This window comes from Perissodus microlepis, chromosome 14 (genome assembly GCF_051167445.1).
Source record: "Perissodus microlepis isolate ML-2025 ecotype Zambia chromosome 14, ASM5116744v1, whole genome shotgun sequence".
Lineage (NCBI taxonomy): Eukaryota > Metazoa > Chordata > Actinopteri > Cichliformes > Cichlidae > Perissodus > Perissodus microlepis.
In genome coordinates this window covers 32,563,383-32,590,977 of record NC_140474.1, presented here as the reverse complement: position 1 = coordinate 32,590,977, position 27,595 = coordinate 32,563,383, and the positions used below count along the sequence as shown (strand labels likewise).

The 27,595-nt window shown below is 41.2% G+C and overlaps 1 protein-coding gene across 1 annotated transcript in view; it reads right to left on the bottom strand.

Moving 5' to 3' along the window:
- The window catches only part of LOC146374251 (solute carrier family 12 member 9), a 79,929-nt gene that overhangs the window by 7,355 nt on the left and 44,979 nt on the right, over positions 1-27,595 (bottom strand). Inside the window, exon 10 of the mRNA XM_084950053.1 lies at positions 7,494-7,686. Within this exon, the coding sequence (XP_084806179.1) occupies positions 7,494-7,686 (193 nt within the window). The remainder of the gene's footprint in view (positions 1-7,493; positions 7,687-27,595) is intronic.

Here is a 27,595-nt window from a genome sequence, read left to right as displayed (position 1 = left end):
AATGCTCTGTTCTACTCATGTTGGACCTCACATCAGCTTTCGACACAGTTGACCATCACATCCTCATTGAAAGGCTGAAAAAATGGGTTGGTGTATCTGGAACTGCTTTAGAGTGGTTCTCCTCTTATCTCCATCACCGATCCTTTTCTGTGGCAGTCTCCGATTTTAGGTCATCCTCTACCTCCCTTACTTATGGTGTCCCTCAAGGGTCAGTTTTGGGGCCTTTATTGTTTTTAATTTATCTTCTCCCCCTCCAGCATATAATGGGCTCTTTTGAAGACATTTCTTATCATTGTTATGCTGATGATATTCAGTTGTACGTTTCTTTTATGCCCGAGGATTTATCTAAGCTTCAGCATCTGAATGATTGCTTAGATTCGATCAAACGTTGGATGGCTGCAAATTTCCTCCAACTCAACGAGGGGAAAACCGAAGTCCTTGTATGCGCCCCTGATAGGTTTCTATCGCAGATAGTGAAAGCCCTTGGTCCTCTCTCACTTTATGTTAAATCCTCTATCAGGAATTTAGGTGTCACCTTTGACTCGAGTCTCACATTGGACGGGCATGTGAAATCTCTGGTTCGGTCTTGTTTTTATCATTTAAGAAATGTGGCTAGGCTAAGCCCGGTTTTATCTTGCTCTGAACTCGAGATTGCTATACATGCATTTATTTCGTCACGCTTGGATTATTGTAATTCGCTGTTTATGTGTCTAAGCAAAGGTTCTCTGGATCGTCTGCAGGTTGTGCAAAACGCTGCAGCTAGGCTTTTGACAAAATCCTCCAAGTACTCACATGTGACACCATTATTATCTCAGTTACACTGGCTTCCTGTTAAATTTAGAGTCGATTTTAAGATCCTGGTCTTGACCTACAGAGCTGTGCATGGACTGGCACCTGCCTACATCTTTGATCTGCTACAGCCCTATGTCCCTAGCAGGTCTTTGAGGTCATCTGATCAGGGCTTACTTGCTATAAAAAATACTAAGAGGAGGACTAAGGGTGACAGAGCTTTTGCCACTGTGGCCCCTAGACTGTGGAACTCTCTCCCCCAAGCATTAAGAACTGTGGACTCAGTTGTTGTTTTTAAAAAACAACTCAAAACTTACCTTTTTAAAACTGCTTTTGGTTAATTTTTTGCCCGTTTTATTTTCTCTTTTTAAATCTTTTTATGACTTGTAATCTTATGTGCAGCACTTTGTGATTCTGTCTTGAAAGGTGCTATATAAATAAAAATGTATTTATTTATTATTATACATTTGTCAAAAAATGCCTCTCTGTGCAAAATGGGTTTAAAAACATAAACAACTATAGGATACTGTTTGGCCGTGATTTGAACCGAGGGAACAAATCGTGGCAGGATGAGCCTGATATTATTTGTATCCCACTGTAACTTTACTGTATAAAGAGCTAATATCTCCAAAATGTCAGGAGTAGTTATTTATTACAACAAGTGTTTGTGAACTAAAAATCAAGAATGTGGGATACTGTTTGTCCGTGATTTGAAGAGCCCAGCGCTGCTCCCGACGAAGGGAAAACCAATTCTGCAGGGGAGACCTACCTTGGCACTTGTACAGGTGAAACCAAAGGGAAGATATGCTTCACCGTATTTTCTAGTCTTTGGCTTAGAATGAAGTTGGTTTGGAAATATATTCAGCGATGCTTCATCTCCTGCTTTGCGTTTGTGTGGGAGCCCCGTGCTAGCAGTGTCCAAGCGTTGTTGTTTTTTTCCCTTTTCATGCCGCGCCCCCCCTGCAATGGGGCCCCACACTTTGGGAAGGTCTGTTCTAAAGCTTGTAGCAGTGACCAGTGATGAAGTTCCCACAGGAACAGGGATCCCAGTTCAACTAAAGCCTGATCCACACATGTCCCTGTACCAGACACCACCATGGTTTTGTTGCCATGGATGAGAGGTAGATAAAGTATTTATAGTGTATAGAATAAAGTACTCTATAAATGTATGGTGGAAGTGGTCTCTAAAACTAGAAAAAGGCTATATAACCACTAGTCCAGATCCATCCATTGAATAGTCAGACATATGTTAAGATGTTTATATGCATGTATAGATGTGTGTCATTCAGACTGTTACTGTGAAAAATGTGCCCATGTGCTGCTGCTTATGAATGTACACTTAAATGCCAGAGTGTATTAGAATTATATATATTATATATACTATTATATTTTACAATGCAAGAAATCATGCAGCCATCATCAGGATTCACGTTGATAAAATTGGCTCAAGGTACCATTAAGGAAATGCAGCTGAGTAGAACCAAACATTAGGCCTAAACAGTAATGATTAACGCTGACTACATATTGATCATTAACTCTGATGACATGTTAAAGCTGCATCCTACGCAGCCCAATTTATCTCTATGATAGAAAATGGTAATGGGCAATTCCATGCTTTCTTCAGACTTTTTGGACTTTTGAGTGTTAAAACCAAGGAGTAATTTCAGGGCTGAAAAGGAAAATGTGACAAGACTGCTGTTCCTCTACTGACCAATTGGGGCTGGCTGAAAAAGCAAAGACATTCCAGTCACTGCCCAACTTCACAGCATTAAATAGAAATGATTACACTCTGATTAAAAAAAAGAAAGAAAGGAATAAATACTTGGGTCTGTACAGATATCATCACCTTCAAAAAGTATAAGGTGGGTGAATTTTCTTTCTATGTATTTGGACACCAACAAAGCCTGAAGGAAGGACTGGTGTACTCTAATTATCTGACAAATATTATGGACTGGTGTGCGGTACAACAAATGAAAAATGTTTGTGCTTCAGTTCTAATATTTTATTATCTGTTACTTAACACTAATTAGCACATACACGTATTTTGAACCTGTCAAGGTTATGGATGCACCTAATAAACCAATCTTGCCAACATTAGTGGATAACTTAAAACTAGGGATGTGTGCGACCAGTTGACCACGCTATTGTCACTAGTCAGTACCAGACATATTGGCATTTAATCCGATTGCTATCATTTTAATTGATGCTGAATTACTTTAAATTGTTGTGTTCTAAATGTTATGCAGCGATGTGCCACCAGATGGAGCATCACTGAGAAATGAGATTGCAGGGAAATGAGCGATTTCCAAACGGTGGAGGGGCTCTCGAAAGAGGAATTCAATAATTCGAGAGAAGTTCAGAGCAGAGCCGCTGCTCTTCCACATTGAAAGGAGACAGCTGAGGCATAAGGTTAAGATGTTTTAGCCAGGGTTGGCCTACTGGGAGGAGGCCAGGGGCTAGCCGAGGACAAGCTGGAGAGATTACATCTATACTTACATCTGGTCTGGGAATGCCTCGATGTTCCTCCAGATAAGCTGGAGTAGGGGACTGACAAGAGTGAGGTCTCGGCTTCTCTGCTTAGGCTGCTGCCTCCGTTACCCAACTCCAGATGGGTGAAGAAAACAGGTGGATGATTTATCATTTTGTTGTTTTAGATAGTAGTTGTCATGAATCTTCGAACAGCGTTCATAATGCACCACACTTTTCAGCCGCAGTTTATTAGTTTTTCGGATATTTTTAAAATACATGAACTTTTTTTATAGTAAAGAAATCGATTTAGGAACCTGCCGCATCAACTAATTAATTTCAAAACCATACACAGAACATACATTACACCCTATAAGAGATTCCAGATGAAACTACAGGATACATATCACTGTCACATATGCAATGATTCGTCACCAGGCACGTTCTTACACATGTTATGGGACTGTCCAGTTATATCCAATTTTTGGGTCTTTGTGAACTCTGTGTTATCTGAGGTGCTGGAAGTTTTTTTTATATCCCCAATCCTGGTCTTTGTCTCCTCAATGATAACTCTGAAATCTCCTTAAAACAAATACAATGCAAAATGTTGTTCGCCGGATTCACATCCACAAAGAAGAAAATTACAAAGCAATGGTTCAGTCCTGACATTTGTATGGAATCATTCTGGATACGATGTCTTATCCGTATCATTAATCTTGAACATACCACAGCAAAATTAAATAAAGCTCGACCCACGACTGTCGAAGCTTGGAAAATCTTCTCACCCAAAGTTATCTCCTGGAAGAGGCAAGAACTGGTTGTAACTGTGTGTTTTTGTGTTTTTTCTTTCCTGTCCCCATGCCTTGTGACCAATGTTTGCTTTGCTACTGCAGTTTACAGTCGTGCTGTATATGTCTGTACACCCCCAACCCTGTTGTAAATCAATAAAATGTTGATCACAAAAAAGAAATCAATTTAATATCATATTTCACAAAGAGACTGTTTGTTTGAAATAAGACTTGCAATGTTGATAATGTGCGACACGAGGTGCCGCTCAGTTAAGCAGTATGATTCATTACTGAAGAATGTGATTAATGGCTTCAAATGCCTTTGTTTAGATTGATTTTGACATTTTCCATTAATCGATTCTCAAATTCAGCTTGATATAATAACAATGGATTGCATTTATATAGCGCTTTGCAAGGCACCCAAAGTGCTTTACAATTCCACTATTCATTCACACACTGGCGGAGGCAAGCTACAGTTGTAGCCACAGCTGTCCTGGGGCAGACTGACAGAAGCGAGGCTGCCATATCACGCTATCGGCCCCTCTGGCCAACACCAGTAGGTGGTAGGGTAAAGTGTCTTGCCCAAGGACACAATGACCAGGACAGAGAGCCCAGGGATCGAACCGGCGACCTTCCAGTTACAGAGGCGCTTCCCAACCCCTTGACCCACGGTCGCCCATATCTGAGTGTTATTTAGTTTTAGACTAGTCGGTTAGTCTAATTTTTCCCCCCCGTTTAGTCAGCTGCCAGGAACATCTCTATTTAGCACACCACCCTCTGGTCCAAATATTCTGGCTCCAAAAAACGGACATGGCAACAGTGACTGCTGCTATTGTAGAAGTTTCAAAATGCCAATCGATGGCATAACAGTAGCTTTTATTTGCAGTCTATGGTTAAAATTGGTGTTCCTGGTATAAAAGGAAAGTTGGGGAGGAAAAAAATAGTTTAAAAAGCTTTAAATACATTCAGACACTTGCAGGGTGACTATAAAACAGACAAATGGAAAACTTCACTTGAGAATATCCAAAAATAGTTAAAATGGCTTCCACTTAAAAGTACTTTCAGGGTGTGCTTCATTTTATGGACTATAATCACTCTTGTGCTGCAGCTGGGGTTTAGCCTGAAAAGGCCTCGAAAAAGCCTCTGACAATAACGACTGTCTTAACAATCCAAGTTCAGCTCAAGCTGCTGAGTTTATGTTTGTGTGTACATGACTATCAATCAAAACTTGCAACCAGCATTATTATATCATGATTGTCACACTTGTTTTCGTTTTTTTGCTGTAAAACACACACATACACAAAACATGGTCCCGGAGGCAGCGTCCAACTGCCTCCACTCATCTAATCATCTGTCTTCCTTTATCTCTCCATTTTCCCATCTTCTCATCCATCAGACTATCATCATTTCACTGTCGCTTCGGTCTCATCCATCACGTAGTTTCTCAATCACTCAACCCCACTCCCTCCTTATATTCCTGCTTCCTTCTTTCTCTTCCCATGATACCATCAGGCTTTGGTGCCTCAGTTTGTCTTTTTCTCCTCTCACTTTCTTTCCTAAACTCTGTTGTCAGCTGCTTGTTATCTCCAATTGAGATTTTTTTGTTGCTGTTGCTGTCGTTGTAGAATGCTGTGTTTTGTTTTTGTTGCTTTGCTTCAATGTCACCCAGCTGGCAGACCGCCACACTGGTTACTACTCGAGGGTGCAGGAGCATTGGACAAGTGTATGCATGAGCTCAGTAAATGTGCATGTATGGTCTCCTCTACTGGGCCCATCAGTATAATCGTTTGCGCTCTTTGCCTGGGGAGGTTTGAAAGCTCGGAGGGCCAAGCTGAGGCTCATTTGTGAAATGAGTATTCAAAGGGTTTATGACTTACATTTTAGATATTTGGAAATAAGTGCGGATGCACTGATATATGTGCCTCGTTGTTTGCCAGCAGCCTATTGGCATTAAAGATGACATTCGCAATGGCAATGTTTATCTAGAGTGTCAAATCAATTTTGTGCTGGATAAATGTTCAAACACATTGTGATTTAACAGGTCACTTAATTTTATAATGACATAACAAAACAACAACAAAAACACTGGCATTCTAACTGACTGTCAGCCAAGCTGTTTTTAAAAATATGAATTACAGCCAAAGACTGTAAACAAAAAGTGGATGTAGTTGCCAGATCTGAAAAGTGATGCAATATCAATCGCTAATGGCCAGCCCCCATGTGGGATTTGAACATGTCTAAGATTTCTAGTAGCTTCACCTGTGGGATGAAAATCCTTTGTCACCTCGTTTGAGTTATTGCGTTCAGAGTTTTAGAAAATTTGACCTCTAACTTTAACCTTGAAGTTGAAGTCACTGAGATTAATGTACCTATGGTACTAATTTGAAAATCGTACATCACCTGGTTCTCAAATTATCACACTGATGAACTCTGGTGTCAACGGCAACAGCCCGCCCATCAGCCTTTTACAGCTGAGGGGTAAAAAGCTATGGCAGCTATTATATGGATTAAAAACTATAACAAAGGCCTTTACATAATTATTATAATAATAACTACACATAGATTGAGTGTTTAATAATGGAATAGAGATTCATAGATTGACTGATGATATGTTAAAATACATTTTAAATATTATTCAACTACTGACAAAGCAGTAATATGACTGACCAGCTAAGTGCAGGTTTAAATAAACAGCCCTCATCCGTACCTATCACCACCATTCTGGTAAACAGAGCTATCAAGGGTGGCCAATTGAATTACTTGAGAGTAGCTGCTGCCTCAGTGTTGTGTCTTGTGTAACAGAAACTGCAGAAGTGGGAGGAGAAGATACTAGAAGAAAATGGGAAAAGGGGGTGGTGAGGATTTGGAGGAAAAGTGCAATAAGTTAAGTGGTTGTAATCATGTTCTGCCTCCTGACAAGCGAGTGGCAAACCCAGACACCCTCTCTGCAGCCTTGGCAATGACTCCCCCACTCGGCTGTGGGCCGTCCTGGCAATGGTGGGCTGTCTCCTTGAGAGCAACAGGCTGGCCCGCTAGAGGACATGAAGAGCTGGATGATGTAAAGCTCTGTTTGTGTGTATCAGTGTCATAAATGTAAAGAGCTTTGCGGGGGAATAGATGTAGATGTGTGTGTGTGTGTCTGCTAAGCCTGATATAAAGGTGACAGATAGCTGCTGTAGGGATGACAAGGCGGCATGTGTGAGAAAAGGGAGAGGAGAAAATGTGTGTGTTTGTCTGCTAAATGCAAAATCATTGGCTGAGGAGAGGCAGTGGAGAACTGTCTGTGTTTGTATTCGTTTGTGTGTCTCTATAAACCTGATAGAATGGTTGCTTGGCAGAGGTACGGGCTCTTGTAAAGCTGAGGGGATGAGATTTTAGTTGCTATAGTAATGACAAGGCAATACTGAGTGTGTGTTTGTGTGTGTGTGTGTGTGTGTGTGTGTGTCAGACCTGGTGGAAAATGAGAGCCTGGCTGATGTAGCCCCAGCTGGAGGTGGGACTGAGATAGTGAATCAGCAGAAGCAGCAGGAGCATGAAGGCGATGCTGGCCGAGGCGTAGATGGCGTTGATGAGGAACATCATGATGGCGCAACCAATGATGCCCAATATGCATGTGTGCCAGGTGAAATAACGAAAGGTGGGCCTGGGGAGAAAACAAGGGTGGTGAAGAGAGCACCACATTAGAATATTAGCCACCCCCCACCAGCCCTCCAGAAAAACAGACTGCAAACCTCTGAAGTCATTCAATACTGGAGGGATATTTGTGCTTTTTTTAAAAAATTGTTTTCTAACTTAATACTCATTACTATTTTCTTACTAACTAAATGGTTTTGACTCTTCTAATATTCTAAAGATGAGATATTGCTTTGCTTTCAAATCAAGCCTTGAGAAACGAGAGAAAAAAACCCTGCAGGAAACAAACGCAGTTTAACTCTCTGCTCTATGCCTATTTCTTTTTACTTGTTTCCCAAGTTCATTCAAAAGGACACCAAGTGTGCTTGGTCTGCACTGAATGCATTCACATAATCTAAACTAAGTTCAGATGGTACTATAGGGTATAAGGTTTTTCTGAAATTACCAAGCAAACAAATAAGTAGACACTTGTAAACCAACTATAGTAAACTGTTTCAGAGTATTTAAAGTTTAGTTGCATTGAAATAAAGGTGGGTGAGCTCTACAAAGTTCTGGCTGTGTAAGGGGTACAGATTTAAACTGCCAATCTCCCTTTCACAATAACTTCTATCAATAGCAGCATAGCTTTGGTTTGGCTTTTTAAAAATGCAAATACGCTTCTACTGCAGAGCCCAGTGAAATTTGATGTATGAAAAAACAGACATTGCGAAGGCCTACTTTACACTTTAAAATTGACATTTTATAAACAAGGGCAACACAAACAGACCGTCTGACATGTCTGTAAAATTCTGAATCCCACGTAATAAACAGCATGTTCCATTTGTGCGTCGCCGTTTGATTGGACTCCTTCAGAGGATACAGTCAGACAAACCTTTTGTTAGTGACCAGCTTCCGTCTCACACCTCTGAAGAAAGATTTCCCAAAATGTCAGAATGTTCTTTAGAATGAGAAGGATTTAACAAACCACCAAGGAGTTTAGTGAAACAGCAGCTGAAATGGAATGAAGATTCTCCTAACACGGCTGTACATGTACTTGGGCTGAGAAAGATAACTAAGGGAAGGCCCTACTGAATGAGTAATGTCTGGCAGGAGCAAAGAATTACATTCTCAGCCAGAATAGTACTGCTCCCATTCTCCAGTCAATTTTTATTAGCAATTAGCAGTTGCTAATTTTAGAGTTAGCAACTGCTAACTGCTGATTTAATCAGATACTAACTATGCTTTTAATACTTAAATAAATACTTTAAAGGATGTCTAATCAGCCAATCACATGACAGCCAATGAATGCGTTTAGACACGTTCACATGATGAAGACAAGCTGCTGAAGTTCAAACCGAGCATCAGAATGGGGAAGAAAGGTGATTTGAGTCAGTATTTCAGAAACTGCTGATCTACTGGGGTTTTACCACATAGCCATGTCAAGATTTTTACAGAAAATGGTCTGAAAAAGAGGAACTATCCAGTGAGCAGCAGTTGTCTGGGTGAAAATGTGTTGATACAAGAGGTCAGAGAAGAATGGTTAGACTGCTTCAAGCTGATAGGAAGGCAAAAGTAACTCAAATAACCACTCGTTACAACCAAGACATGCAGAAGAGCATCTCTGAATGCACAACATGTCAAACCTTGAGGCAGATGGGCTACAGCAGCAGAAGACCACGCCAGCTGTCACTCCTGTCAGCTAAGAACAGGAAACTGAGGCTATAATTCACACAGACTCATCAAAAGTAGAAAACAATTATTTATTTATTCATTATTGTTATATACATATATATATATATTTATTTTTTCTGATTTCTTTTACCTCCTCAGTTATTATACTTTTCATTTATTTTTATTACAAGTCCACATATGCTAACTGTAGTAATTGTTTACAATTGAATCTGTATAAGCATGCTGTGTTCAGTTGTAAAAGCAAAAAAAAAAGAAAAAAAGAGAGAGAACAGAACATTAAAAAAGTAATTTTTCATAAACAACAATAAAGAGTGGATCCATCCTTCCCTGTGTCAATGGTTCAGGCTGGTGGGATATTTTCATGGGACACTTTGGGCTCCTTAGTATGAACTGAGCATCATTTAAATGTCACAGCCTACCTGAATGTTGTTGCTGACCATCTCCATCTCTTTATGACCACAGTGTACCATCTTTTGATGGCTGCTTCCAGCAGAATATCACATTTTATCATAAAGCTCAAATCATCTCAAACTTGAAAATAAGATCACTGTATTCAAATACCCTCCACAGTGACCAAATGTCAATCCACAGGAGCACTTTTGGGATGTGGTGGACATCTGCCTGATCCAGTCATACCAAAATGATCCAAAATCTCTCAGGAGTGTGCCCAGTACCTTCTTGAATCTATGCCATGATAAATTATGGGAGTTCTGAAAGCAAAAGGGGTTCAAAGCTGCTACTGGCAAGGTGTAATGAAGAGTGTATATGCTGTGAAGTAAAATCTCAGGCCTCAGATTGCTTGATAATTGTTGTGATCTTCTGCTTTGCCTAGTGTATAGTTGTGCTACTTACCATGGATTCTTTAAGTATATATCGTATCAAAGAAGATAAAAACTGGGAAAGAGCCATCTGGAAACTGGACACATTTTTACCGCCGCTAAGGGAATCTTTTATACAGCTGCTACGGCCATAAAATAATTTAATTTGTCTGAGTTTCACTGGAGAATTTCAGTGACACGTGAATTCCCACTTGCTGAGACTTTTGTACTTTCACAGACATGAAATACATGAATGCTTACCAGTTGTTTGGAAAACACTAACATTTAAAGTATGAATTTTATAGAAATCAACTACACAAAATTTACAGGGAATAAATTGTGCTCCTTAGGGTTTATCACCAAGGTCTTTTTGCAACTATCTTTGCTTTTGACATCATAACATTTTAATTTCTGCCTCTCATTACCTCGGTTCTGTGTTCCTACCTGATGCTCCAACAGCTTGAGATGCAAATTTATAACTTGGGGGCAATATACTATTATCTGTCCTTGATTATACTACCTTAATTAAGTCAGGTTAAATTACTTGGCTAAGTAAACCTCATAATGAAAAAATTTCAATCAATATCTATATTTTAGAAATTATGCCAACTTAATATCTGCCATAATTTTGCTAAAGTGTTTTTTAAAGGTTATTTTTTTTAACCAAAAGTGATGTCTCACTCTCACTGTTAGACAAACCATAATTAAACATCAGAGTCATTCCCCAATGTGTGAATTCACAGCAGCATCAAAACTAATGTGGTGTTAATGCTGTGACAAGATCAATTAAAACAAACAGCACACATAGATAATAGGCTGCTGCTGCTTACTGCTTTAGACCTTTCAGTGTTTGCATGATCGGGCATAAATTCTTATATGAATGCATGAATGCATAAGGACACATTAGCTGGCTTCCGTCCACAAATACTTGCATGAATTTTTGTGCTAGTTTTAAGTGGAAATGAGTTGGAGGGTCATGGAGTTGGGAACTGCACAGAGGATGGAAATGCTCATATTTTTGGAGGAGCATGTAAATGACCTCGATTTCCCTGCAATAACTGAAGCTGTGCGGATAAACAGCCATTAAAATAGTCCCAGCTGTAATTACACAAAGCAGCTCAAATGACCGGCGGGCTTCCTTCCTGGATTCACTTACAGATTTAGACTCTTTGTAAGAGACAGAAGCAACAACTGCTGAACACAACGATGCAGCGAAGTGCTAAAGTACGGAGAGAAGGGCAGGGGGGTGAGCCCACCAGCTAAAGCTAAATTAAAGCTAAATTAAAAGAGAAGAGAAACACAGAGCTCAACTGAAAGAAGCAGCCATGAGGTAGTCATTAGTCTTTCTGTTGGTCAAGCTGTTAAAGGCAAAGGAGCAAAGCGAAATGTGTGCAAGTCTAAGATTAAAAACCTGAAAGTGAAATCTTTCAAAGCCAAAAATTGCTAAGGCAAAAATTTTCTTAGTACTGGCTCAATAATGACAGTTTTTAACTGTGTAACTGAGTCAGTAGATCCAGCCTATTTGCCAGAAATACTCGTGACTAGAACACTAGTAACATAAGCCCAATTTATGAGCGGGATTTACAACAGCCGATAAATGAAAATTTAAAAAGCAGAAGTAAAACTGATGGAAGAAACATCCTTCAGTTTTGTTCACCAGAAAGAACTTTGCAACTTCTCAGTTGGAAACACTCCAAACAGCTGATCCAGGGGTAGAGGGTAAGCGAGTAAATAAATAACTTGACATAACTAATTTTAGGGAAAGATGTTTATGGTTTTGTCATGAGGTGCACATCAGGTTGGTGAGAACAGAAATAATGAAATGCTCAACGTCACACCAGCTGAGTTGCTTAACAAGTTTACTTTTGGCTCCTTAAAATTCAAATTGCTGATCCATTTTTGTAAGAAGTTACAAAAACATACTGTAGGAGCCTAGATGCAGTTTGTGGAGTTTATATAATTAACATAATTTGGGTTAATGATTAAAACTATAAAGTTATAGCTTAGAATAGAATAGAATAGAATAGAATAGAATAATCCTTTAATTGTCCCACAAGGGGAAATTTGGTATAAAAAAAGAAAAAAGGACTCCGTGTTGATACTGCCAGCTAAGAGCGGCGCCGGAAGAATCTTGGACTTGCTTAGTGTTGTATTATATTGGAAGTAATACTTACAGAGTAACATATCAGGAATAATGGAATAAGTTTGTAGTTTAATTTCTTGTGCTTAAGATGTATACTTTTATTTTGATAGTCTGGCAGAGACAGGAAGTTAGGCGAGTTCAGAGAGGAGCCACAATTCCGGATTCAGTTACTGTGTACCTGTTTTGGACATTTTTGGATAAGGAAAGATTTTTGGATAAGAAAAAAAGGGACTAAGTGGCGAGTCGAGCTAAGGCTTCATTCACTGGAAAGAGACACATACTATTCTCAGAAGCATTTAAAAGAGCAATGAAATAACATGTGGAACTGAAACTCACACAGAATTTGATGGATGGCTGGTTAGCAACTGTTTAAGTTACAAAAACACTGGTTTCATTAGAGTTTAATGACTAACACTTTAGGGAAAGTTAAGTCTCCATTTTGAAGACGAAACAGTAAAACACTTGAACTTGGTGGAGGACGGTATCTTCTTAATATTTCAGCTCCCTCCTAGTTTGTTCCCAGTGTTGTACCATACAGGCCTTCTGTCTTCAAACTTTGCTTTTATTTCCTCTTGACCTGATCACTTCAGCATCAGCGTTGCCCACAATTGTCTCATCTAATCCTTCTCTCCATCTCATCGAAGAGTTGGTGTAATTACGATAAAAGCTTGCCCACCCGGTCTGCCTCCCCCCTTTACAATCAGCGACGACGGTCCCCTCGTACAGTCACCTCGCACGCTCCCCTTTCTCCCCGCCTCACTTGTTCTCAAGCAACTGATGTCACTTAGCTGACACAGCAAAATGCTGCCAATCAAATCCCCAGAGACATTAAGAAACGCAGAATGATGAAGACAGAGACAGAGAGAGGGAGAGAGGGCCAGGCTTTAGCCAAAAGACACGTCATAATTGAGGAGAAGTAGGGACAGAAATGTTACCCTTCCTCGCATACACTCCCAAGGGGAGGCGAGAAGAAGATGCCAGATTCTTTAAGTAAGAGGTCAGTGAGTTTGAGACGTTACGTCATGCAGCACCCCAACACTGGCACAACACCAGTGGGGACGGGACTGACCTTAAGAAACCTTAGATCATTTGATATTGGATCAGCCTGGTAAATTGCATCCGCTTCCTCTTAGTGCTTGATATATGAGATACCTGAGCAAAGGTTCAACCAGAAGTCAGAATATTATCTGAAAACTCTTCATGCAATTTAACAAGAGAATCGTGGCAGGATAAGTTTTTTGCATCATTATTTTTCTTAAAATCTCTTCTATTTTCTTTGAAGGGAATATAGTATGTCCTGTCCCACTAAGGTTTTTCTCTTCTGCTGTTGAATACCTTCATTAGAAAACACACCGTTTTATCTTTTGTCTCTACATGTTCACGATTAGTAAGTCTGAAGTCCTATCACTAAATATTCCCAATCAATTGCAGCTTGTCATCTTTCATAACCTATATCACTAGCAAAGGGGAGCCAATGACAATCTCCTGCAAACACTGGACAACACTGGTGTACAACTCTATGATTCAGCTATATTTCATAGCTGAATTTGTTTGTACTCTACAAACACATCTAGAACTTCAAATCATGTGTGTGAACAAGCTCTTCTGGTTTTCCTGTCAAATTAAACAATAATAGCATAAGCAGAAAAAATTTAGACCGTAACCTTTTATTTTAAACATATTCCAAAATGCTTTATCTTATCATAAAAATAACTTCTGTCATTGCTGAATACTATCGGCTAATTTACTTGGAAGTATCTCACAGTCTCTATAAACATACAGTTCCAATCGATTATATTACCTCAGTTCTTCTATTAACTGCTTTTAGAAATCTAAGCAGCAACTGTAAAAACATTAAAAAAAGAGTAAAGAACCAGACAAACAGTATAAATCAGCTCTGCTGCTCTTCCTAACACACCACACAATTAGCAGTAACAGCTATATTAATTAGTGCAACGTGAAGTCCAAACGATCTTTTATGTATAAAACTGTTAAATGAACTTTATACAAAAAGGTCATCCAATACAAGCCCTAGGTGTTGCATTTTAAGACTAAAAAAAAAACAACAACCAAGGAATACAGTTGTTCTTCAGAACCAGAAAGGGTGGTCTGTAAATCCTATAGATCTTCTAACTGCCTGCACATTAGGGTCTATAGAATCTTTCAAGAATAGTGAGGTCACCTTTCAGAGAACTGATCGGTCAGTAGGTGGTAGGCTTGTTATGTTGATCTCTTAATCCATACATAACTTGCTCCAGAACGCAAGTTACCACTGCGATGCACCTCAATAAGATGAAAAACAAGGATTAAAGCTGAAGTCACCTCAACAAGCTCTGAATCCCCCCTCATATTACAGGCCTCTGCCTTTCTGTAAGAAATCCTACACTCTGACATATGTAACAGCAAATCGCTATCAGTTTCTGTCCCTGTTGTCCATACTCAGTTCTGAATCAGCAAGTCTTTTGGGTCAGGCTGATATTATGTAGTTTGAATTTGAGTACAGGAAGAGCAGATATCCTACTGTACAGTTTGGTTCCACAGGTTGAAAAGGCCGCCAAGAGAAACTAGTGATGTTGGGCTTGACTTCACAAAGTACGATACAAAGTGACGGTGTTCATGTATGAACAAATATCAGTTTAAAAAACATCTGTAAACTGAGTATCGACTATACTGAATCAGTATCATCACTAACTGAAAGGAAGCATTCAGCAGAGGAGCTCCCCTTAATGTTGTCTGAAAGCAACTTGATGAGCTTAATTGTGATCACTTTTGAATGAATTTACATAAATTAAATAAGCAACATGGAAGCTGAAATGTGTAACATAAGATCATTTTCTCTCCAGCTAATTCTGACACAAGCTATCCAAGTCATGTGGGAGTCCTGCATGTTTCTGCAATTAGAGAGCAACAGTTATTTGTAAAACAGGAGAGAGCCTTCAAATCATAATGCAATAATGCTTTTGTAAATAGGTAACTGCTATGCTGATGGATTTCTAGTGCTTGGCTAGACCTGGTTTTGTACTGAAATGAGCATAATGGCCTGAACCAACAACAGGCGGAGGCACCACTTACTATTCCACTGAAGGGGTTTAGAGTCAGAGCCAGAGTGTCACGGCATTATGAAGTGTGATGTGTTCACTTACTGATACTGAAGTGCATTTGAATGGTGATGGGATTCTGTAGCTTTGATAAAAATTGAATGAACTCCACAGTCGCTGAATATGAATGGCAATTTGCAAAAGGTTATCCACTGTACATTACAGCATCAGCCTTTTATCGAAAATTGGAGCACTTGATAAAACTATACTAACTCAAGATGAAACGGATCAAACATCAAAGCGTATACCTCAATATATCGTTCGCTGAAGTCTCCCTCGGACAGGATTTTATTTTCAGAGGTGGTGGGGTGTTTCCCTATTACCTGCTTTTGTCTGCAATTTCAATGTCTGAAATTTTACACCCTCTCCACCCAAGGAATAATTACAGGCCGGGTTTCACACAGATTTTCACCAAACTCCCAGGTCCTCTTGCATTTAAAATCCAGCTCGGAAATCCACTTTGCATTTTAAAAATATGATTATACAGCTGCTTACTGATGCTGAGTTTCATCAGCCTAAGATAGTATGGGAGCCAAAGTTAAATAAAACCAAGTGACACTAGCAAGACGGTAACATGACTCACAAACCAGCAAATAAACTTTCCACATAATGTTTGCCGGCAATTGCAAAGTGTTTTAGATATACCTTTCTGAATTACTTTGTCATGGTTTGTGTTTTTTTCCCAGCTGTTTCACCAAGGTTTATGACCAAACATACATTTTTGAATATTTCCTATTGTAGAAACTATTTTTTCTATTGATAAAAAACATGTACTGGGAATTGTGTGTACCATTCAGCCCATATACAGGAAAAAACATGGATGTAGCCATTATGTTACTGTGTTACCAAGTGACAGCCATTATGTGGCTGTCACTTGGTGTTCGCTCGCTCTGCGGTAGAGTATCACTTCCTGTTCCTGCTCAAACACAGTGGTGTTTCTGAGTAGCTTATTTGCTTAGCAATTTAATTAACAACTTTTAAATACATTCTTCTTTCATAGTATAATCTTCACGTGCTTCATCCGAAGCACACTTTCTGTGTACTCACTACCTAATTTATAGCCAAAGTATTCACTCACTGTCTCTGTACTGTTTCGCTAGCTTAGCTTAGCTCATAGCCGACTCGTTAGCACCATGGCTACTTCACCTGTCCCTCCTGCACTTTCTTGCTCATTGTGTCAGATGTTTAGTTACTCCTCGGCCTCCTTTAGCAGTAATGATATCTGTAACAAATGTAGCATATTTGCAGCTCTGGAGGCCAGGATTACTGAATTGGAGACTCGGCTTCGCACCCTTCATTCACCCGTAGCTAGCCAGGCCCCTGTAGCTGGTGCAGCCGAAGATAGCGTAGGCCCCGCTAGCTGTTCCCCGGCAGACCCCAAGCAGCTGGGGAAAGAGGGCGGCTGGGTCACGGTGAGGAGGAAGCATAGTCCTAAACAGAAGCCCCAGGTACACCACCAACCCGTTCATGTGTCTAACCGTTTTTCCCCACTCGGTGACACACCCGCCGGGGGTCAAACTCTGGTAATTGGTGATTCTGTTCTCAGACATGTGAAGCTAGAGACACCGGCAACCATAGTCAATTGTCTTCCAGGGGCCAGAGCAGGCGACATTGAAGGAAATTTAAAACTGCTGGCTAAGGGTAAACGTAAATTCAGTAAAATCATAATTCACGTCGGCAGTAATGACACCCGGTTACGCCAATCGGAGGTCACTAAAATCAATATTGAATCGATGTGCAACTTTGCTAAAACAATGTCGGACTCTGTAGTTTTCTCTGGTCCCCTCCCCAATCAGACCAGGAGTGACATGTTTAGCCGCATGTTCTCCTTAAATTGCTGGCTGTCTGAGTGGTGTCCCAGAAACGATGTGGGCTTCATAGATAATTGGCAAACCTTCTGGAGGAAACCTGGTCTTGTTAGGAGAGACGGCATCCATCCCACTTTGGATGGAGCAGCTCTCATTTCTAGAAATATGGACAAATTTATTAAACCCCCCAAAATATGACTATCCAGAGTTGGGACCAGGAAGCAGAGTTGCAGTCTTACACGCCTCTCTGCAGCTTCTCTCCTCCTGCTACCCCCCCAAAAACCCATCTCCATAGAGACTGTGTCAGCTTCCAAAAAGACAAAAAACAAACTAAAAACCAGCAACAAACAACTTAAACATAAACAATCAAAAAGAAAGAACAATACAGTATCCACATCTGAACCAAAGAGTAAAACAGTGAAATGTGGATTATTAAATATTAGGTCTCTCTCCTCCAAGTCTCTGTTAGTACATGACTTAATAATTGATCAACAAATTGATTTACTCTGCCTTACAGAAACCTGGTTGCAGCAGGATGATTATGTTAGTTTAAATGAATCAACACCCCTGAGTCATTCTAACTACCAGAAACCTCGAAGCACAGGCCGAGGGGGCGGTGTGGCAGCAATTTTTCACACCAGCCTATTAATTAATGAAAGACCAAGACAGACTTTTAATTCATTTGAAAGCCTGATGCTTAACATTGTCCACCCCAGCTGTGAAACTCAGAAACCAGTCTTACTTGTTATCATCTATCGTCCACCTGGGCCTTACACAGAGTTTCTGTCTGATTTCTCAGACTTTATATCTAATTTAGTTCTGAGCTCAAATAAAATAATTATTGTGGGTGATTTTAACATCCATGTAGATGCTAAAAATGACAGCCTCAACATGGCATTTAGTCTGTTATTAGACTCAATTGGCTTTTCTCAAAATGTTAAAGAACCCACCCACCACTTTAATCACACTCTAGATCTTGTTTTAACATATGGCATAGAAACTGAACATTTAACAGTGTTTCCTGAAAACCCTCTCCTGTCTGATCATTTCCTGATAACATTTACATTTACAATAATTGATTACACAGCGGTGGAGAGTAGATTTTATCAAAGTAGATGTCTTTCTGAAAGCGCTGTAACTAAGTTTAAGAATATAATCCACCCACTGTTATCATCTTCAATGCCCTGTACCAACACAGAGCAGAGCAGCTATCTGAACGCTACCCCAACAGAGGTCGATCATCTTGTTAATAATTTCACCTCCTCACTACGTACGACTCTGGATACTGTAGCTCCAGTGAAAACTAAGGTCTCTAATCAGAAGTACCTGACTCCGTGGTATAATTCTCAAACACGTACCCTAAAGCAGATGACTCGTAATCTGGAGAGGAAATGGCGTGTCACAAATTTAGAGGATCATCATTTAGCCTGGAGAAATAGTTTGCTGCTTTATAAGAAAGCCCTCCGCAAAGCCAGAACATCTTACTATTCATCACTGATTGAAGAAAATAAGAACAACCCCAGGTTTCTCTTCAGCACTGTAGCCAGGCTGACAAAGAGTCAGAGCTCTGTTGAGCCAACCATCCCTTTAACGTTAACTAGTAATGACTTCATGAACTTCTTCACAAATAAAATTTTTATCATTAGAGAAAAAATTACCAGTAATCATCCCACAGATGTAATATTATCTACAGCTACTCTTAGTACCATTGATGTTAAGTTAGACTCTTTTTCTCCAATTGATCTTTCTGAGTTAACTTCAATAATTACTTCCTCCAAACCATCAACGTGTCTTTTAGACCCCATTCCTACAAAACTGCTCAAAGAAGTCCTGCCATTGATTAATTCTTCGATCTTAAATATGATCAACCTATCTCTAATGGTCGGCTATGTACCACAGGCCTTCAAGCTGGCTGTGGTTAAACCTTTACTCAAAAAGCCATCTCTAGACCCAGCAGTCTTAGCTAATTATAGGCCAATCTCCAACCTTCCTTTCATATCAAAAATCCTTGAAAGAGTAGTTGTCAAACAGCTAACAGATCATCTGCAGAGGAATGGTTTATTTGAAGAGTTTCAGTCAGGTTTCAGAGCTCATCACAGCACAGAAACAGCTTTAGTGAAGGTTACAAATGATCTTCTTATGGCCTCTGACAGTGGACTCATCTCTGTGCTTGTCCTGCTAGACCTCAGTGCAGCGTTCGATACTGTCGACCATAATATCCTATTAGAGCGATTAGAACATGCTGTAGGTATTACAGGTACTGCACTGCAGTGGTTTGTATCATATCTATCTAATAGACTCCAATTTGTGCATGTAAATGGAGAGTCCTCTTCACACACTGAGGTCAATTATGGAGTTCCACAGGGTTCAGTGCTAGGACCAATTCTGTTTACATTATACATGCTTCCCTTAGGCAGCATCATTAGAAGACATAGCATACATTTTCACTGCTATGCAGATGACACCCAGCTCTATCTGTCCATGAAGCCAGATAACACACACCAATTAGTTAAACTGCAGGAATGTCTTAAAGACATAAAGACCTGGATGGCCGCTAACTTTCTGCTTCTTAATTCAGATAAAACTGAGGTTATTGTACTCGGCCCTGAAAATCTTAGAAATATGGTATCTAACCAGATTCATACTCTGGATGGCATTACCTTGGCCTCCAGTAACGCTGTGAGGAACCTTGGAGTCATTTTTGACCAGGACATGTCCTTCAACGCACATATTAAACAAATATGTAAGACTGCTTTCTTCCATTTGCGCAACATCTCTAAAATTAGAAATATCCTGTCTCAGAGTGACGCTGAAAAACTAGTTCATGCATTTATTACTTCCAGGCTGGACTACTGTAATTCATTATTATTAGGATGTCCAAAAAACTCACTGAAAAGCCTTCAGCTAATCCAAAATGCTGCAGCAAGAGTACTGACAGGGACTAGAAGGAGAGAGCATATTTCTCCTGTTTTGGCTTCCCTTCATTGGCTTCCTGTTAAATCCAGAATTGAATTCAAAATCCTGCTCCTCACATACAAGGTCTTAAATAATCAGGCCCCATCTTATCTTAATGACCTTGTAGTACCATATCACCCTATTAGAGCACTTCGCTCTCGCTCTGCAGGCCTACTTGTTGTTCCTAGAGTTTGAAAGCACTGACAAGTATAGAAAACAGTGCTTGTGTGAATGGGGCGTGTTGAACAAAGCGCTTTGAGTACTCCAGGAGAGTAGAAAAGCGCTATATAAGAATCAGTCCATTTGCCATTTACTTTTCATGTCTCCTTTAAAACTGACAATGTTCCTTTTCTGTAACACCTGAAATGCAGTTTAACCACAAATGGTTGCCATAGAATTTAAGGGCAAACAGTAGAAGGTTAGTACAGGTCAGCTTTCAACACAATAAATGAAACAGTGCCCGTTGGCCTGTAAAAAAAATATGTTGGGCAAGTTGAGTGTAAAGCTGCTTGCCCATTTGGGCAAGTCACACCGTTTCTACCTTTTGATTCACCTAAGAAGCAAACTGACTGTTCTTCATCTCATACACATGCACACTTTCATACACCCAGTAACCTTTTGCACAATGCTCAGTCGTTTGCACATTTCTGTTGCACTGTTGTGTCTGCACTGTCTTTGCTTTGGGTTTTTTTTTGCAATTTTTGCACATAGAAATTTATGTAGTCCTGTGCTGATTGTCTGTTATATGTCATATGTAGCACCATGGTCTTGTAGGAACACTGTGTCGTTTCACTGTGTACTCTACCACTACAAATGGTTGAAATGACAATAAAGCCACTTGACTTGACTTAAAACTAAAGAAAATGCATCTGTTCATGTGCTCCCATCTAGCTCCCAGTTGTTTTACAAAGCAACAGCTCAACTAAATTAAAAACAGACTAAAAGTTGGCAGATATCTTGTAATTTGCTGAAGGCTGACAGCAGCCACCCTGTCTCTTTCTAACAGTGATACCTGCAGCATGCAGGGGTTAGCCTGCTTAACTTTAATGTATTAATTTTAAAGTGTAACTTACACACTTTTTTCTGATACAGATTTATAACATAAAACATCTACTTCAAATTATGCTTTATTCTTGTACAATAAATTGAATTTTGTAAGGCAACTTTATATTGGACCATCACCAAGTCAGATCCGTCCATTAACAGATAATGACTCTCTAACAACCTATTTTTTCTCATTCATCCAGACCTTCCATCTGGATTTTTACACTACCCCAATCTCATTTAATAACACAGGCTGACTCATATTTGGACAAAGGACTGACCCAGCTTTTGTTTTTGGAGCTGATGGCTTGTCAATTTACACGTTATTACAAAGACGATTAAAGAGAACACAGTTGTAATTTGGGCATCACATGGCAACAAGCTGGTAAAAGTTTGTTTTTGTCTAACTGAAGGTCACTGCATCTGTGAGTTCTATGCCTTCCATAAACACCCTTTGGCATCAATGCAGAGCACACAGTCGAGTCCTGATTCTTGGCCAGTGACCCTACCATACAGTGTGTGTGTGTGCGTGTGTGTGTGTTTTACATGCACATGTGTTCATGCGCGTTTAAGCCACTAGTCCAAGTGGCTGGTGCCTGTGCAGCATCAGCAGCAGGACCACTCCACGCAGCTGGGGCCATTGCTGATAAAGCTGCGGCCAACACAAGCCTCTTCCCACAAAAACGCATAAATAAAGATAAAGCTTCAAATACACACCAATAAAGGGGAATGCAAGAAAGCGCACACATGCACTCACACATCAGTGATCAGAAAAAACAAAAAAAAACAAAACAGAAAGTGTGACGGGGATGTCAGACAAACACCCAGGCTCTAAAATTGCATACCTTAACTCTCTCTGTGCAGACACATGCACGCGCGTACACATATAGACATAGACACACACACACACACACACACACACACACACACACACACACACACACACACACACAGACACACACAACAAGCAGGCATCTTTTCCGCTACATCATAATTGCAGCCCCCTTCCCTCCCCTACGCAACAGCAAATTTAAGGGAAAGGGAAATATTTCTGCTAAATTAGTTATGCTAATTACACAGTAGTTCTCAGGGGGAGAGACAGCGCTAAATGGCTTTTAATTCTTTTCGCCTGGAAAGAGATGTGGGAGAGAGCCAGACAGAGAGCACAGAGAAAGACAAAAAACATTGAACGAATAAACACATAAACAACTGGTGTTCAAATTTGCCCAGTGACACAGCAACAGTGAACTAACAGAATTAACAGCGCGGGGGGGGGAGGGGGATGACGACACATCATCTTATCAGCTCCGGAGGCCTTGGTCCCCTCGGCCAACAGAGAGGGGATAGTGGGAAAAGTTTTGAGGCTAACTTTGTGTCCTGTAGCCTTTGCCAGCGGTCACATAGTGATAACGAGGCATGAGCAGATAGCACACAGCACTCTACATGGAGGGCACCAGAGGAAACACTTGGTGAGTGTGGCACACTCAAAGCTACTTATTCTCTCACACTCACTTTTGAGCAACCCGTTGTTCACTAAAGTATACAGTGTGTACTGGTGTCCACAGTGCACTCCTGTGGCCGTTAGCCATTGCTAATTTGAAAGAATACCGATGAAGGAATCGCAGCTTTGAAACATTTCCGCCAAATTACAAAGTGAAAACTTTCCCCCATAGAAGACATGCTTTTGAGTGAATTTCCAAAGCTTCAGTAGCTTTTGCTGGAGCTTATTCAGAACTCTGTAGTAAGGCTATTACCAAAATAAAGAGGACATCAGCTCCATTTTAAAAGAGTTTCACTGACCTCTAAGTATCCTACAGAATATAAACCTCAAATGGCCTCAGATCACGCTACATTTCTGACAGTCTGTCATGTTTATGCACCGACTCACACTCTTAGATCCTCCAATGCTGAACTGTTGGTCGTGCAGCAGTTTCCAGAGATAAAAAGAGGAAGTAGCTTTTTTTTATCTTTCTGGAATATAGCCAAACTTAAAATATTGGGGAAGCAAACTTGAATGATACTTACAAGAAGCTATTAAAGGTGCATTTTTAACTGATGTTCTTACTAAGTCGCGATTACCAAGTCTAAGAGGAGAAGCTTCAGTTAGCTTCAGTGAGCAGACAGCTACAGAGCAGATGCACAGTTTGTTCATCAGTATCAGATCAGCCTTCTGTTATTTCTCTGCATTTTTCTGCTTCTGTCTCTCTTTCGCTTCATGTCTCTGTTTCTCAGGGTCTCTGTTTATGTACATTTTATATAAAATCTTTGTTTGGATTTCTTGCCTTTTTTCATGTTAATATGCTTTTATATCCGTGAAGCTTTCTAAAACCTTTTTGTGCCATACTGACTTCATTTGACTCAGCAGGTAATATTCAGAAATGGGGATTTCAGATTGAGATTTTTTTTAAAAAAGCTGAGTCTTTGCAGGTGGTCTCCTCACTACAGGAGCTCACTCTGCAGGTGGGGGGAGAGATATAGGAGAGGGGGAGAATGAACTCAACCTGGGTGTCTATTGTCTTGTGTAGTTTGGGAGATGATTGGATGATGGGGTGGGTGCAGTTTTCTCTGGGGTGGAGTCGGGTGGGCTGCCCCGGACTCTGTGGGGCTGGGCAGTGCTGCTGCTGCGGGCCCCGGTCCGGATGGGCCTGGGCCTCCTTGCCCTGGTGGGTTCCAGAGCGTGGGGGTGCCTACTGGGGTCAGCGGGGGAGCTGGCCCCAGGGAGGGGCCGCTTGCCCCTCCCTTTCTTCCCTCCCCATCCTCAGCTGCCTCCCTATTCCCGCTCTACCACACCCACCCACACACGCAGGGCTTGGGGTGCAGGTATGTCACCAGGGTGCAGGGGAGGCACTCCCCCTCTGTCCCCTTCTGGCCGCCTGTGCCTCAATTTTATTCTGCAACCTAGACATCCACATTACTCACACTCTCACATAACACATACATATAGGGCCTTGGGGGTGGGCACGTTTTACAGCATCCAGAGGATGGTCGTTGTACTCCAACCCACCTCTGGCGCTGGTGCCCTACCCTCAATTTTAAATGCATTTAGACACTGAGGGTTTTCAGGAGGAGCCGTGCTGCTCTCTGAGAGGAAGCTAGTACCATGCTCCCCTGAGTTTTAAGTGCACTTTAGAACAGCACACAACAACATTACATATGAGCGGGCGTAGGGAGGTTTGAGGTCTTCACTCACCCCGGTTCTGTTAGCCGTCAGGGCTGGGGGGCTGGGAGGAGGTGCTGGCCGTCGGACTGGGGTCTGGGATGCGGGGCCTCCCTGCTACTGCAGATAAGGAGGTGGTCCGCTTGCCTCCACCCCAGAGAGAAGGGTTACATCTCCTGGGTCTAGGTGCGGCTTGCCCCTCTGGGGGCGGGGGTACCTGGACCTGGGATATAGAGTATGTTTGGGGAGTGCGACTGTCTGTGCAGTGTCTATTTGTGTCTGTCTACACGTTGGGTGAGTGCCGAGTATTTGGTTGTGCATATGGGGTGGGAATGCACGTCTGTGTCCGCGTGTGCCTGTTTGTCTGTGTCTATATGTCAGGTTGGGTCTTAGACTCAGCCTCTCTGGGTACATCTCAGGCCCTCTAAAGTACGGAGGCCTATCTCCCCTCACCACACTCCCTGCCGGTGGCTGATGCCCTCAGACGTTGGTGTGTTGGTGGTCCTTGTCATCTGGGGCTGGGCGCTCATGCATGTACCGGCTCACTCCTGGTGGCCAATTGGCGGGGCCGGGCGCCTGTGGCCCGGCTGGGCTCCTTCCGGGGGGTGGGATGCCCTCAGGCCTCTGGCCTCTGGGCCTGAAGCTCGGTCCTCTCTGGCACAGCTGGCTGCCAGCAGAGCCCGCGGGCATGCCACTGCAACCCCCTCTGGCCTCTGCTCCGTAGCTGCGGGGTGACCTCTCGTTTGGGGCTCTACTCAGCTCTTCCCAGGAGGGTGGCACGGTTCCCCCCCCTTTGGTGGTCCTCCTCGGGTCCTTGTACTCTGGGGCCTCTGGATATCTGGGGCCTGGATCTCCTCCATACCTGCTTCATACCCTGGTGGACGGGGCTATGGCTCCCCACACTCCCTAGCAGATCGTTACATGGAGAAACCTTTGGAATACAAGCATGCTGATCCACACAGGTATGCACACAGGTGTACACACGGGTGTTCACAGACGCGGACTACACCTTTCTTGGCTGCTGCCTCAAAGCACATTGTGCGCTGTCTATCTTGCGTGCTGCACAATATCGTTTATTATTTAGTATCTACTGTTATCTACTGCTAGCTAGTTTATTGTGATGGTGCTGTTTTTATTATGTTGCTCTTTGTTGTTTGCTTTCTCTTCTGTTTTTTTTCTCCATACAGGTGATCCAGGCGTTTTGTTTGTTTGTTTGTTTGTTTTTTCCTTTCTTCCCCCCTTTTTCACCGTCTCTTCTCCCCTTTGATTTTCTTTCTCTCCCTCTCTTTCTTTCATTCTTTCTCCCTGTCCTATCCCCCAGTCACGTCTGTCCCGTTTGTAGCAACCGAAAATAAAATAAATACATAATTATAATAAAGGTCAATCAAATGGACCAATATGGCAAGGCCATGATGATCCACTTGGTAAAATAAATCCGCTTGGCATCTTTCTTGGCCTTAAGACAACAATTCTGATGGCTAAAGATCCAAACGGGACACAAAAAAAAAAAATAAAAATAAAAAAAATAAAAAAGCTGAGTTAATCTGCTAAATGGGAAACTGTCAAGTATGAACACACTTGGATGGAGGTCAAACACATTACTAAAGACACTTGCTATCTGTCTATATTTCTGCTGCTTCTTTGTAGTTATCTGAGACCTACAGAAAAATCATCAACATGCTGGCAAATAAAATTTTCTCTCACAGACACGGTCTTTTAATTCTGCACTTTAAGGGCCTGGACAGCAGTCTATTCAAAGCAATTATGAACACATTCTTAGGTATTTTATAGATATGGACTTATTCTGTTGTAATTGCAGTAAATACACATTGTATGCACGCAAGAAAAAGCTGGAAAAAAACATGCCACATGCCTCTAAACAATATCACCAGAGGGATTCCTGACATATCAGTTTTTTGTATTAGTATTTGGCAAAAAGTTTAGTAAAATTTTATTTCTATTTTTTTAATCAGTTTATTTGTGAAAAATCCCCATGCAATTATTTTGTTAACTAGCCAGCTTCTAGCTAGCTTATACCCCTGATAAAGTCTGTGGCAATCCTTACAGCTCAGCTGTCTCCCTAGAGGATGCTGTACTGTAGACTCAAACACCAACATCATGGACAACAGCTGGCAATGATTGTATCTCTGCTGCTTTAGAGATACAAGATTTAATGCAAGCTGCAGGGTCGAGCGAACAAGAGCTTCAGTAAGTGAAAGCCCGCTTCATTTGTTGCTACGCCATGTGAACCAATACTGCAAAACAGAACAACAATTAGCATAGCTACTGTTATTGCAATGCAGTACAATGGAGTTGGGAGTTCATCCACAGGACAGACAGACTCACTGAAGGGGCACCTAATGATATTTCTCTGTTATTTTCCTAGGCATCGCTTCATCTTCGACCTTCACCGAGTCCCGATCAATAGTTCTATTGCGAATAAATGGTTCCATTCAATATCGAAAATAGAAGCAGCTGTTGTTGAAGAACATCATCTTACAAGTGCTCTCCTTCTGTGTGAATGTCCTTAAGTGACGAATTCAATGCCTAAACTGCTCTCCAGGAGTATAATTGTGGTGCTCAGCTCCAATATGCAGCCATCAGTTTAATCCACTCATATTGTGCACCTAAATGTTCAGAGAACAGCTGAATAAATCCCACTGCGCCCAGATCCAATATTACAAGAATTACTTATCAACCTCTTTGTTTTTCCTCACATACAGTATGTTTGACGTTTGCTGCTGTATCCTGATTTCGGCTTCACTTGACTGATGTGTCCTTGATATGGGCAGAAGTGTTCTAACATGTCTTCCACCTCATTTCCAACTATCACTGCGGAGGAATATATAACGGCAAATGCAGCGCTGGAGGCAATCTGTCACAACAATAAAGCGATGTGTGGTTTTTAAACAGTTCCATTTCCCCCATAACAAATAAAAACAGTGGCAGTTAACACGTTGGAAATGTATTTCACAGCCAGCGGAGAAAGTATGAATCTTTAAAAAAAAAAAAAAAAACCCACAATAATACAGGTTATTGGATTTTCCAAGAGATTTTTTGTGTGACACCATCAACACCTCACAAAGAAAATATGAAATGAGTCATAAAAAGTTGCAGATCGAATCAAATGCCTGGCTGTGTCATGATGTCATTGAGACAGGGATTTGCATGCACACACACACACACACACACACACACACACACACACACACACACACACACACA